The sequence below is a fragment of the Lineus longissimus genome, chromosome 1, assembly GCF_910592395.1.
Source record: "Lineus longissimus chromosome 1, tnLinLong1.2, whole genome shotgun sequence".
Classification (NCBI taxonomy): Eukaryota; Metazoa; Nemertea; class Pilidiophora; order Heteronemertea; family Lineidae; genus Lineus; species Lineus longissimus.
The window spans coordinates 27,585,201-27,600,457 of NC_088308.1; the positions used below are offsets into that span (position 1 = coordinate 27,585,201).

At 39.9% G+C, this 15,257-nt stretch overlaps 1 protein-coding gene across 2 annotated transcripts in view; it reads left to right on the forward strand.

The window, feature by feature from the left end:
• The window catches only part of LOC135495392 (synaptotagmin-15-like), an 83,846-nt gene that overhangs the window by 18,331 nt on the left and 50,258 nt on the right, over nucleotides 1–15,257 (forward strand). Inside the window, exons 1-2 of one of the 2 annotated variants that reach the window (XM_064783962.1) lie at nucleotides 8,502–8,708; nucleotides 11,178–11,385. In XM_064783962.1, coding sequence (XP_064640032.1) covers nucleotides 8,699–8,708; nucleotides 11,178–11,385 — 218 coding nt within the window. In that variant the 5' untranslated portion in view covers nucleotides 8,502–8,698. Of the gene's footprint in view, nucleotides 1–8,501; nucleotides 8,709–11,177; nucleotides 11,386–15,257 lie in introns of those variants that run through there. The other variant, XM_064783952.1, reaches the window with a different exon arrangement.

Consider the following 15,257-nt stretch of genomic DNA (forward strand, 5'->3'; position numbering starts at 1 on the left):
CATTTGACGTAAAAGGCAACTTCTTCTGTTTTGTCGATACGAATGTGTTAGAATTGTATCCCAAGAGTTCTGCTGTCGGCGATGTCATGATCTTTGTTCTATTCCTGGTATGCAGGCTAAAGATGGATCTAAAATAGTCATATTCATGCAAAGTTACAATGCAGATATCATAGCTAGCGAGACGACCCTTTGATATATGACAATAGCCTGACCATAAAAAAACGATTAGTAAAAAATAATGTAAAGAAGTCATCCAACGATACGATAAAGTCCAAAGCTTGACTTCGGCAGTTATTCCATGGACCTTCCTCCACACCAGGAGAAGGCACTTTTACCACAGGTGGCTCTTATCGTAAAGAGCTACCTTAGGCGAAAATATCAATTCGGCCAAAAAATGACTTGGGCATTCATGAGGGTGACGGTACAATATGATGGCCATGGCCATGGCCATGACACAGCGCTCAGCCGACTTCAATTCAGCCTGAGTTCAACCACTTAATATTAAAGGAAATGAATAATCATGTCATTCTTGTCTATTGATTTATGGTAGCTGTGCCTACGGGATCATCATTTGAATTGCTTTTAAGCGTTCAGCGGGAAGATATGATATGTTTATCGAAAAACGACGATTGCTTTCATAACGTGTGTAAAATTGGTTGTTATGGATGGTTGCTTTTAGCAAGTTGAACCTGCCCCGGCGGCGTTTAAGTGGTTTTCTATCTGAGGTACATGTGAATTCGCTCGTTTTTAATTGCAGATAATTTCCCGGTGTCGAGGCTACTAGTTGAATAATTGGACCATTAGGAATATATAGCAGGCAGCTTTCGCGATGTGTGGGTGATTGTTGCACCAGGCTTCAGGTCTGCCCGTCACGTGACTGATATTTGCACAGACTGATAGGCCTTGCCAACTATTACTCATTTCCTAGTGTTTTCAATGTACTCATGCGCATTCACAACTTATGACTTGAGCAATGTTGCAGTAAAAATTTGTTTAACGATGTTCTCCGTGTTGTACAAGCGTGCCCATGTCGTTTGTGACTGCATGTATTGGGTGTCAACACCACATTAAGGCTGGCTGTATCAGAGATTCTCTTGATCTCTTGATCTTTGGCAAGAGACTCACCACTCTTCGTCACGAGACTAGAACCCGTTTAGCCAAGGCTCCAAATCCTTTGGTAATTGGTGTGGATGGTAATTTCCTCCAAACGACAGATATCGATTTGAAGAGGTCCCGCTGAGTGTTGCGGCTTATATTACTCACCTGCTAAGGTCAGTAACCATCACCGACATGGGCCGAGGTAAGTGGACATGGCCACTGCGGCATTGGGGATTCAGTCTCCCTGATGTCGTAGATCGACAGAGCCACCGACATGGTCAGTGTAATTGGATGCTTTCACTGCGGCGAGCCATGATGCTGCGGCATTACAAATTTATCTTCTTAGCTGTATAAATTCTGTCTTTTTTTGATTTTTGCAGGCAAAAACATCATTTTAAAATACTTTTTCATATTTCGCGTGATGTATTAATACTCGTCAAAACGGAAACGCGAGCTGCGAGAACGATGTCAGCACGGCTAGTATGATCATTATGCAAACATAACCCATATATTGAAATAACACATTTATGAGCCGGATTTGATCATTCGGACATACATGACAAACATTGACAAGGTTTTTGCAGCGGTGCGGCCATCCTCGTGGACCAAATTTGATAACTATCAATTGTTAGTCGGGTTGCCTTATGTTTTGATACGTGTCAGTTTATTTGTGAGAAATATTGTGATCGATCGACGATGAGACATGTTCGCACACCAGTTTGTAGAGCTGAACTGGCTGCGCTGGTAAAGACCATGCCTCAAACGACTGATCAAGGGCAACACTTTTGCAACTAATTGCTCACTTTGGCTTTACTGGAACATGTTGAGGCTATCACAAGTGCAAGGGAAGTAAGAACTCATGACTAACACGACTTATTTCCAGTACCATGTCACAACCTTCGCCGTTTGTCCCGATGCATCACGAATGAGTCTTTACCGCTTCGCACCATTTGTGAAAGTCTTCTATTTTCTTTGTTGTGAGTACAATATTTCAAGGTAGTCGCATAACATCCTTTTACATGCATTTTTTTCTCTAAAAGTCTAATGGCATTGTGATGGGATTCATGTATCTTCGTTTCCTTACATGCCGCGAGGCAATAATCTAATATGATCATTTTGGTGGAATGAAAGTTTCAAAGGTGGTAGGGAATCCATTTAGTGTCAGATATAACAAGGTTACGAAAAGGCTTGAGTGGAATCAACGACATTTGAGTAACCTGATTACAGTTACAGTTTTCGTCATATCTCAAGCAGTGTGATTTGACAGTGACATTACTCAATCACAAACGAATCAAATCATGTAAGGCCTGTATACATCATCATCATCATCATCATCATCATCATCATCATCATCATCATCATCATCATCATCATCATCATCTTCATCATCGTCTTCGCCGTCATCATCAAGTAGCTTTTCCACGCCTCACATGAGGCTCCTGCACCCTTAAACTTAGTTGATAAAAATAACTATTTTAAAGTCATTTTTACCACTCCGGTAGTTCATTCATATTGCACCGACTGTGAAATTAGTAACATGGTAGCAGAGCGCAGTTTATTTCAATGGAGAGAGTCTAAATATCCTCTATTCTACTTTGTATTTGAGGCTTAGGTGAGTTCCAATCCCTTAATCGAGTTGATAGACATGAGTTTCAAGTTGCAGTTTAGATTGAACACCTGCCTCAACAATTTTGTTTAGCCTGCTTGGCAATTGTTGGTGATGGTCAAATACGTCACGCAAATGTTAGCTGTAATGGTTGTTGGGCTTTATCCATGAACAAAATTGATGCTAATGGTGTCACTAGAAAAGGGAATGTAGAATAGATACATGTAGATGGTACTTGATCGACACCTATGTATCTCAAGAAAGAGTGTCGCCGTACAGAATATCAGGCATTGATCGTACAAATGTTGCCAGCGATGTCGATATTGGGTAGTAGAATTACTTGCACGTTATCCGTTATTTTTTTGCTAGCTGCCGTACACTGATTTGTACAACAAGATCAGAGATAATGCACCAGCTTACCCGTACGATAATACACGTTCGGTGAAGTTAGCACAAGTTGTTGCTCAATGTTATTAATTGTTTCGTTATGCAAGTATGTGTACGGGTCTTATATATTTTTGGTACACTTCCAAATTGGGAGAGGGGACTTGCGGTTAAAAGTGAGTACAAAGTCTCTACCTGATGGCCATTTCGATCTGTGCGTTAAATCAGCTATCTGCTCGTCATATATCTTACCTCCTTTACGCATGCAGTATCAAGTCAGTCTTTCATAGCAGTAACCTATCGCCTACGTTGATTGAGCCAGCTGCCTCACGTATTCAGTGTACAGTTGTGGACCTCTATATCATCTTTTCGACATGAACTAAGACAAAACTATTCATTGATAAAGGTATTTCGTATTCAAGAAAGTATGCCAGGCTTATAGGATTGAACATGTTTAGTATAAAGAAAGTTGCACCATTAATAACGGAATGTAAGCTGACGGAATAATGAGAAACAAGAGATGGATGCAAGTCAAGCGCGACTCGCAGTTCAAATGTGATGGTTCATTTTTGCCCTGTTCCGTAACTGTTACAAACAATGACGCACGAATTTTTCTAAATTATGAAGTTTGAGTCTGCACTTTGTGTAATAAGAAGTTCCACTTTTGACGAATTAGGTTGAATGGATTATGTACAAGTCGCCAGCTCCTTCGATTAAAGAGAGCTAATAAGCCTCTCTCGTTTGGCAAACTGTGGATACATCGGGGCAGTACATATTGTCATACACTGATTAACATTTAGGTCTTATGAGTGAGACATGCTTTGTTCGTTTAAAATAATTGTATTCTCTCTATTCCCAAAACGTATTCCCAAGATATTGGAAATTGCATTGAAATCTCTGGCTTGCTTTATTAATCTTGACAACTGAGAATAGTCCTAATAGCTTTCTCAGAATCAAATTTCCGTTACAAAGAAGAAAACACAGATGAAATATGGATGAAAATAAAAGTAAAATGAACAGTGAAATTTCAATTCCCTTAAGTGCTATTTCCTCATGACTTGTGTTGTAGACAACATAATTTATACCTAGACACTAAATTGGGATGAAATGTGCCATCAGAGAATACTAGGCGTGTAATAAAGTTCATGAATAAAATATTGAAATATGTTTGGCCATCAGAGGTGGTGTAGGATGCCGAATGATTTATGCGAAAAAAAATTTGAAATGGCAGATTTGAGTTTTGGTCATTTATCAGATCGTGACAGCTTTTGGATTATTGCTTGACGAAGCAATCGATATATGCCAAACGTGGCATGTGTATACAGGGTTGGATACGGTATCTCGTGCATGTGCTATGTGATAAATTTAGTGCAAACGGCGGCAGACAAACTGAAGAATAAAAGAAGTAACAACCAGTATTATGATGGCGATTTACTGTGTGGAAAGGCTTGTGCTGATGTTTCATGATACCCTCGTCGAAAACAACAGGAGAGAATAGTTATTTTGCAGTCTTATCTTGCCATTTTGGATTCCAGTCATTTTTCTATCTGACAAGAAAGGCCACTTGATCACTGTATCCCCATGTTGACGGTGTACTGACTTAAAAGCCTCATCCAAAATATTCCAATAAAAACTTCTTTACAAGAATAAACTGCGATAGGTGATAAAGACATAATGATATCACTCCCGGGAGAATACCACCTACTCCGACATATTTTGGTACATTAGACTGCGAATTTAACTAGATGTCAAAATTTCTTTCTCGGTGATGCCAATGATACTGTCAGCAACTATTCTTCCTAACGGTAACGTGTATGACCTGATGCAGAGTTGATAGAAGAAAAGTATTTCAATAATTCAGAGTGTAAACACATGGCGTGATAGTAAGGCGAATCTTCAGGCATGGTTTCGTGGCATGTATCATGTTGCTATTGGAGAACACTGTAATGGTTTTGACACAATTCCGCCTGTCTGTGAACGCGCAGGATAAAGAGACGATGGCAAAGTTGTGAAATCTTTATAGCAGTGTGTGTTTCGTCGGAGTATTCACATTGAAACCAAGAGGGTTATCTTACTTCTCTGTATCTCCTCCAACCTCCTATCAAGAAGAAATGCAATGAAAAGGTTATCCGACCTAATAAAAAGATACCACGGACTATGGTTTTTTATTTGTTAATGCATCAAAAAGGAAATAGCCCAAAGTTTAAGAACTGAGCGCGCCATCGACACTGTCTAACAGCTTTAAAGTGATAGCTGCTCCAAATCGTCAGCGTCCCGCTCGATCTATTTTGCTTGGCCATCCATACCTCAGGAAAGCGGCATTGGTGACATTGATGACGTCAATGGTTGCAGTAATGGATCTCGCATTAGGGTGTAATTCCCCGACTAAGCTGCGTGGAACTCGAAAATCGAAGACGGCAAAGAACAGCCATGTTTCGCCTTTGATCTATTTTGAAATCATGCAAGCGTAAATTTGCCGCCACTTTAAAGTCGGTTCATTCTTTGGTTAACGAATTTTGGCTGATGAAGCGTATAATTAGATAACAGGCAAATTTAGTTTTTGAAGCGTTCTTGGAAAACCATGAGGCTGGCAATTTTGCTTTTTACGCCTTTGAGTGGCGTGCAAACGAAAAGGTGTTGCGCAAAGTTACAACAAATCGCACGCTTATGACAGTGTTTTCGTTTGACAGTTTCGAAATTTATATGATGGAAGTATGTGTATATCTAATGCAGTTCTAGCTTCCTGACCAGCTTAAAGAGGTTTCGCACAATCGAGATGGAACTACTAAAAAGGACTAAAAAGCGACTAAGCATACTAAAAGTCACTGTCTTTATCGAAAGTATTCGCTGTTGTGATTACTCCAAAGTAGTTACCATCTTATTGACGATCGGATAATATTAGAGCTGCTTTTCGAATTAAGTGGTTTTTGGATAGTACAGATCTGCATGGAACTTAAGCTGACCTACCCGGCGTGTACCTGTAGCCTTCTTTAATGGACCATAGCTCTCAATCCCCTTAGGTCCTGTTACAGACTCGTTATTACCCTTATCATATCCCAGTTACCAAATCAAGCCACTCCACCGTCAATGCAAATCCATAGTCGGATGTGGCGATTCTGCCAAGGAGACCATTCAGACTACAATACAATCAGATAAACCAATGTAGTCATAAATATGGAGTTGGGGATTGTCAATTGTAATAAGTAGGGTCGATTACTCGGTGATGGGTCCTATCAGTACGTGACTAGCAATGCTATTATCTAAGACCATCCAAACGGAAAAAGGGAGTAGTTAGTAAGGAGTTGGCGAAATGCTTGGCAGTGGTACGAGCTCTCTTCCACCGCCCGGTGGTCCTCGTACCTTATCTTGGAAGAGAAGCTTTCACGCAACACATCGTCTGACTTCATAGTCAACGACTGAGCTAAGTTTGCTTATAAATGCTCCATCGAGAAGTCAAGGAGAGTTGTTGTATTCTGTTAGTTGTTTAGTTGTACATGTACTACTGTTTTTGGCTTCAGTGATGATCCGTGGATGGTCACACCGACTCATTGCCGGTCTCTGATGAATTGAAACGATGAAACACCAAGTGCACTGCGCTGTATTTCAGTACATGTACTGAAATGAAATGAAAAAAACAGTGTGAGTCGTTATATACTGATACTGGGAAATGAAAGTGAACACTCAATCGGTCATAGACCAGATCATTGCGTACTTATCGACCGGTGAACCTTTTTTCATTGTGGCTATAGACGTGTCAATATAGTACTATGATATGAGATAATGGAATAATGACTGGTCATTAGATTACTAATAAACGGAAGATCAATGAATAAAACGGGTTATATCAGTTTGACCTGCATTCACTTTGTCCAATAGGACGATTGGACCGTCTGATAAACTCCAGATGAAGCTGATTCGAAGATACAGGGAAAGGTAAAGACTAAATCATGGTCGCATCCCGTAACTAATGCCACCAGGATGAGCTAATTTCCGGACCAATATGAACCCAATGAATTGCTGATCGAGCCTGAGAATACAATGGTGCTGGCAGCTGTGATATCATTACAACCGGTGTAATGTTTTTGAGTGTTTCTGTTTTTGAGTGTTTCCCCTCATTGTTTGGGAACGCTCAAAAATAGATTGACAAGTTTTTCTGTGTATCCCCCCTATTGAAAAGTCGTGGTCTCTCTAGCTACCTATTGTTTGGAAACACTGACACATGGGGAACAACCACATATGTTACACCGGACCTCATGGTCTGCACCGCCACCAAGATTGTGCTTGAGACGAATTTTCTTACCCGAATGAGAAAGAACTACTAGTCTCTAGAGTACTGTTCTGTTCTTGATTTTTATAAAAGCTTTGAAACGCTGATATTTTGACTCAAAGGTTACTCAGACTAACTATAATTTCACTGAAAAAAAGAAGATCTTTCCTTGAAAGAGTGAAAAAAATCTTCGTTAGAAATTTTCATGACGATAGGCACGTCTCTTGAACTAGAAAAGAACATGACTTGACATCTGGTATTTCGGCTATCGGGAGTCATAAATGATACGCATCCATCAAGGAAGTAATCAAATTAAATGAAAGTGATTCAGACATTATACAAGGCATTTTTTTTAGGTCAGTAGTATTATAAAATGATTATAGACTGTTAATAGTATGTATGATACCATGATTTAATGCAATATCTCTCGTCTGTCCATACTTAAATTGTAAATTGATAACATCATAAAATACTGTCCTCTCCGTCTTTCTTCTGGCTGAATTATTTGAATATTCTATTTAGCGTTGTTATGCCTTAACTGGCTTCTACATGGCAAACGAATGTGATTTGAGAAAGAATAGTTCTTAACATTCTTGTTTAATGTTAAGCTTTATATGTTACCAACTGATCGTTGGCTATTGCTACTATACTTATTTTGATTTCCGTATAAATGCTTAACATTCTCTCCTTAAAATATACTTAATCATGTAATAAGCTAAATAAACGTAAGTTATGGATTTATGAGTGTGGGTTAATTGTCATGGTATTGAGACCCACATCTTTGCCGCTGGTTACACGTGCACTACAACCCACGTTATTGTTCTAATTTTTCCACAGAATATCAAGTTGTATTATAGGCATATGAAATAAATAATCATTGTTGTTACAAATATTGAGAAAAAAACAGGTGGGAGATTAAAATATTTTCCAAATTCTAAATACTTTTATCAGATCCCTATTATTGTCAGGTCTGCTAATGGGAGATAAGTACGGCTGAGGCATTATTGGCCTTTAGTCGTGCTCAGGCGCATCGAATTTGGGATTTTCGCATAACTTTTAGTCTGATACTATTGCATTAAACACAGGTCGTATGACAGTGTGAGTCTGTCGTCTGCTGTAATTTACCAGCTGGTTATCTTTTGTTTTATTCGACCCGACAGTGAGATATCCGGGTCAGGAGAACATTTCTGTCTCAGCGATGTCCTGTCAAGTGACATGGAATATATACATTCTTTGACATCATTCTGCGTATAGGACCTGACTGTGCTACTCGGATACTGGGACATGTACTTGTGATAATTTCTTTCGGACTATGCTACATGTAGCGTAATAGGAGTTCAGTCATGAATATCGGTGAGTAATTTTATTGAAATGCATCATTTTAAATCTTCTGTAAACTTGATATTCAAATCTGTCTCTATCTAACCACTCATCGTGATCAAATATCAAAATCATACGGTCATACTTTACATCACAGGCTAACTATTGGTAATTTATACAGCAAAGGTCTAAACCCCGGGGTCTGAAATATCTGATTATGTCAGGAGGTGCGTGCGTGTGTGTGTGTGTGTGAGGGGGAGGCCGGGGGCTATTCTCTCTGACCTATATAACCTTTAGGCCTCCTTAGTACACCATTTAATGCACGTCTTTTCCATCTCTTCATCATGACATAGAGCTGATGTAGGGACTTCAACTCATACATCGTATTTGTATCAGTTCAGGACAGGACTTTACATTAGTCTTCGTGTAGAATAATGTTAAAAGAAGGTATAAAACGTATGACCTGCCACTGGCTTTCCACTTTATTCAACGAAAGGTTTACTTAAAGAGGTGATCAGCATGTTTTTCGGCATGTTTTGAAAGCACCATGCAAAAACAAGCATGCTTTGGACAGCGTATTCATAATACTTTATAGAGCAGTTAATGCCAAGTGTATAAGAAGATCGCCCACCAACATGAGAGTTGCATTAAGGAATCGAATTACGGACAGAATAGTCTGAGCCGAGAACCTTAGGAGGCTTCTTTGACCTGCCTTGAGCTCTTTCGAGAAATTAAGTGTTTTGTCGCCGCACAGATGCATTTTTTCTCGATAGAAGAAAGAAAAGATATATCTCTTAAGTTTTGGCAAGGAGGATTAGGCTAGCTTTTCACTTCTACTCGGCCTACCAAAACGTAATGAGAAATAGAGTAATGGAAAATGCACCCATAAACAATCATAACGTAACCATTTTCTTTGATCTCATCTCGAATGTATTCTATTATGAATTTCCGCACGTTCTCTTTGCTCTCAATCAATGTTTATGACTGGGATGTTGCTGATTGACTCGTGACCGGATCCAACCTTCTATAAAGAAGGGACGACTTCCTCACGCAAATATTCTTTCGAGAATAAGGAAGGTGGGGGTTAGGATTTGAAAACAAAAGGTTAATTGGGACGGAGATATTGTGTTGTGATACGACGAGCCTCTGGGTAGTTAGCTGGCCTTTATGGCAAGCAGGAGCGGCCTTGATAATACAAATGCTTTCATTTATCCACGACTGACGTCATTTCTGGCGGAAACAAATCCCATTAACTCGTTGTGGTAAACAGACAATCTCCAATGATGGGTCGGGCTATATATTAACTGTCATGTCTGTAATGCAAAGTTCACTTGTAAACGGAGCCAGTCGTCTAAGAAATGATCAACGTCTTGTGATTGGTTTGATTAGTCTTTTCACAGTCACGGTGAAGTAGGGTTGCGCGTTTCTCATTGGATAAAACTCTCACTGTTGTCGCCAGTAAATCTACGTGTCAACACATTATAGAGTGGTGTCACAGGTCGAAGTGCATTGCAGAAGTTATATGATGGAACGCCTGACATACATTTTTATCATTCATATTTCCTGCCATCTGCGGTTTCTCTCAGGCCGCATGGCTCAAAAATGCTGAATATTTGTTCACATATTTCCAAACAGTATTTTTCTATCAGATAACAGCGATGCAAACAATGCCTTTCGTAATGTAACAGGCCAAACCCATGCAGCTCGCACTGTTTTTTCTTTTATCGCGAATGAAAGACGTAGCTGCACACCTTTCGTCTACTTCGTGAAGAGAAACACCATTTATATTGGCATTTTACGAAATCCTTGCAGTTTTACGAAATCCTCTTGTGCTATTCAGCCAACATGACCATCTAGTCACTTCAAGGCAAACATATTGTTCCTCCCTTTCAAAGGACTGAATCACTTATTGTGGTCATTTGCCAACAGCAGGCGCAAACGATGTTGAATTAGCTTCGTTATCTTCTTGAATATTTCTTTTTTCTTAGTCTATGTTGGGTTTGGTTGTTCATAACTCTGTGACCTTTTCTGCTACGAAGTTCCTTGTCGTCATGAAAGCTAACCACCCCTAAAGGTCTTGAATATCAGGTTTCAAAATGTTTTGAATGCAAAAGGAAGTTTATTTGGGGAAGCGAAATGTACGACAAATGAACGACAGAGGTTTTAAATCTTGCTTATAAACGCAAATATACCACGAACACTCCTTCGGATTATTGTTTTGCAATGCTCGCTTGGTAAGAATGGTTACACGAATCCTATGCAATGTCTTCGGCTTTCTCGAGCGAAAGCAGTCGCCAGCTTAGAAAAAGAGATTGTCGCCATCTGCATAAATGTTATTGAACCAAGCTTCAGCTTCCTTTATAGGATGTCGAGCATGTGGTAGTCCAGGCTTCTTTATAAGTAAATGCCACTGCCCTTTCGGGCCGGCTGTGCGAAAACCACTGGGCGAATTTCGTTGATCGTACTTGAAATATCTAATGTTTCTTTCATCTCTCTTTTCAGAAGGCATCGTTGGAATTGCCGCGGGGACTATCGGCGCCCTTGTCCTGTTCATAGTGCTGGCCGTGGTCGCCTACAGGATATGGATGAGGAAGAAGACCAAGAAGGGCTTTGGCGATTATGAGAAGATTAAGCCTTCCATGGTCAAACAGCCCCTGAATGTGGTGCCCGGAGACAGGGTCACAACCGTTCCCGTCGGACACCAAGTCAGGTAAGAACATTGATGTAGTTAGTATATCAAGTCGTTAAGATCATGCTGTACCTTTCCTTTATGCAACTGAAGCAGGCTACATCCTGATTTAACACCTTAACTAAAAGATGTCAATCTGTTCACAATTCAAATACAATCAAATCTTTACGAAAGCCACCATGAGGATCTTTCCGTAAGCCACGCAGACCAGGCAGAACCCAGCTGCCTTCTCATTCCAAAATGTGACACCAGGCTTCTCGAGGTTGCAATGCTTTCAGCAAAGGATTCATTTCCGTTAGAATGTAACACAGTTATTCCCCATCCACTTCTGAGATGGCGACACAGTAACAATCTATTAGTGATGAGAGTGACCATTGTCAATATCGACAAATTGGTTCCCAGCTCTAACTATAGGAAGATATCATCGACATCTAACGGTTGGAAGTTACATTTGCTTGTAACGATCTGACGTTACCATTGCAGAAAGCATGTTTATATGTTTCTGATTCAATATAGTGACCGATGATCTGCCATCAGTTCATATCTCACAGTTCAAAAGTCTAAAGGTGCACAATATCAAGGATTCCCAAACGAAAAATATCAATGGTTTGAAAACATGCTTTTCTCCGTTCAGTCCTTGCTTCATTGGTCAATGTTGCATGGTTATATAATTATTTCTTGTCCCAATTAATAGAGACACGCTTCCTTTTTTTTAAAAGGCCTATGGATGAAGCTCCGTCTGCTGACTAGAGTATTCATTCATGTTATACCATGCATCTTAATGATATAAGTGACTTATTCCAAAAAGTAAAATCTCACGGAGTGGAAACCTGCGGGCATAACAACATCAGAACAGTGAAAAAGTCGGATGAAATAATTTACATTTTTTCTTCCTCTTTAGCTAGTGATTATAGTTACCATGGCAACGTTGTTTGCGTAGCGGAAGCCATGTCATTTTCAGCCAGGGAGTTTAATGACAGAGAGTTTGTCTTTTTTTCTGCCTACCAACGAAATAAATTCACCTTGAGGCAAGAAAAAAATATCTTTGGATAGATATGTAGACCCTTACTGGATCAAACCTACTGTCGATATAGTACCAATTTGCAATACGTTTAATCCCTAACGCCCATATGAGTGAAAATTTATGATACCTTTTTAATTTCTCCGTGCACGACTGAGGACGCTAGAAGACACTAGGACACAGTGAACATCATACTTTAGGTCAGATCAATGAGCTTCAATCAAACAGCCAAGTCCTCGCTGTAGTCGAACTTAACACGAAGGTGATGAACATACTTTACAGAACTAGTATTACTCACCATGAGTAAGATGGGACCAATGGAATCGCGGGACCGGCATGACAGTACATGCTACCAAAGGCTACAAATTACAAAATATGTCGGCATAACTTTTCAATTTCTCTGCTCAACACTGAGGGATACCTTACGGTCCACGTCTATATACTAACCACATTTAACAGCTCTTCCTGAAATGAGGTTACTACTACATTGAACAACCCTTCCTAATGTAGGTCAAATCCGTTAGCTCCCACCAAATAGCCTCGCCATCGCAGTGAAACTCGTCAGCTAAGTGCCAACGAAACTACCACTGTCGGTTTAAAAATAGATCGTGAAGGTGAGCCTTGTAGCTAAGTAGTATATACCGTCACTTCGGTCTAATCTTGAACTTTGAATCCCTTGGTCCATCTTACTTATGGTAATTTGTTACAAAGAAGAAGTCAGTTAATTACAGTTGACATCAAAGTGAGCTTTAGAATAGCTTTCGCTGCTCGGTTGGCTTGATGAGCCCGATGGGAGGCAAAGCTACCAGGAGGGCACCTTGAGACACTGTTTTTGCTCGCAGTTGCCCTGAGTAATTGTCGACGTGCAAGACTTGACTTCTTTTAGCAAAGTCAGGAAAAAAAGATCTTTCTTACTCCATTTTGGGTGTATTTCTTCTTTTTACAAAGTGCTTTTACGGCAAGTGAACATTTAAACAGTGAACCTTAAAATACAGTTTTGAAATTACTATAACATTAAATCAAATGTTAATATTGTGTATTTTCCAATGTGTACCAGCAAAAACAATATTGCTTTCATCGCAGGATGCCATTTTACCGTTATTCTTGAATTCAGGCAATAGCTTGGTACGCCGTGATCTCCATTCTCCTAACATGCACATATCACGATAAAAGAGGAGCCATTATCGCTTGAAGTCTTTGGTATTAACTGTGGTTTTTCATGACATTCATCCAATTATACCAAAGCAATTGGGTGATAACATGAGCACCTGAACTGGTAATAACGAGTCTGCTCCGGCGAAATTGGTAATTTAGTAAGAGAGATCCCTTTTACAGCCTCTAGTTGTTTTTGTCTCCTTGGGTCTTTTATTACACGGCAGATTGCCCACTCATTTAGAGCACTAGACAGGTTGTCCTTGTTGGGTAGTGATCTGAGTCTTTGACGTGTATTAGCTTAGCTTGATTGGAGTGGTTCGCCCTCGTTATGCTAAGATGCGAAGACATCAGATTAGAAGCTTTTAGAGCACAGTATACGTTAACCAGTATGTCATTGTAAACAGAATGTCAAGGAAAACACTCTACTGTACCGTACTGTACTAGATTATCAAATGCCAGATTAATGATTCTTAGCAACTCGTGTCCTCGTCTCAAATTAGCACATTTATTGAACTTTTTTAGTACACTACAAGCCTTTTACTATAAATCAATAATTGAGCTACAACTTTAAGAACCTATTTCAACATATTTTCCTTTTATCACAAGCAAAAGAGCAGAAATATGACATTAATAGTAAACCTCATGATGATGATCGAGTTGCAATTGGAGTTAAATAGTTCAACAAAACCAAACACATCAAATCAACACGGCAAAGTAAAAATCCTTTGATGTCTAAATCATTAACTTCTCTTCGGAATTGTGTTTATGGAGAGCAAAAATTTCAGGTTAAAGGTGTTCGAAAGGTGAAATAGTCCAACGAATCTAATCAAGAAACCCTTTGATGTTCAGTTCATATACTGCGTTCTGAAATGACTCAGATTAGAAATCATTTCCGCTGGGAGAGCTATTCGTTGACATAGGGTCTGACACCAAGAGTTATATTCAATTGGAATCACAAGTGGCGAGTGGGCTGATGACACGAAATTGTACTCAAGGCATCAGCAAATCTAATCTCAATTCAATACTCTCAGTGGCTCATGTTTGGTTGATGAACCCCACCTGCAACGGCCTGATTCCACCAGGGCCTCGCCATCCGCCGCCGTGGAAGATAAGCTATTGGAATTTTCAAGATTATGTGAGTTACCAAGTTCAATAGATATTACACACGATGTGAAGGTTAGTGCGAGTATTTCTCAGAAAGAAGACCACTCATTGCTCATAAAAGGCATTCTTTTTCAAAGGACCGTTCTTGAAAAAGGTATGATGGATTCTAAAGTCACAAGATGATCCAGTCAACGTCATTGCGTCTTCTTTCTCTCGCTACTGCGGACTTTTGCCCTGATGGTCTGTTATCCTCAGACATTTGATTTGAAACCTCAGCCTTTCCGATTAAGAGATACGACGAGTGTACTTGACTTCAGCGCAAGTTTACCTACAAACCCATAATACAGATAATAGTTCCTGAGCCCAGCCGTTTAATACAACATCGCGTTGATTGCCATCGGCACACCAGCTTCAATTATTTCAATTATAAGCGGGAAGCTTTCTCTCGGATGCCCTTGGCGTTCCTTCGGATGCTGTGTGAGAAACACAACATCGCTGTCTAGTGCATTTCTCTGCGTGGTTGCCAAAGTGTGGGTATGTCTTCCCAAGGCAAAGAAAAGATAAGAGAATAAATCAAATGGTCACCCGCGTCCACAGGAGTGATCTCTTTGCT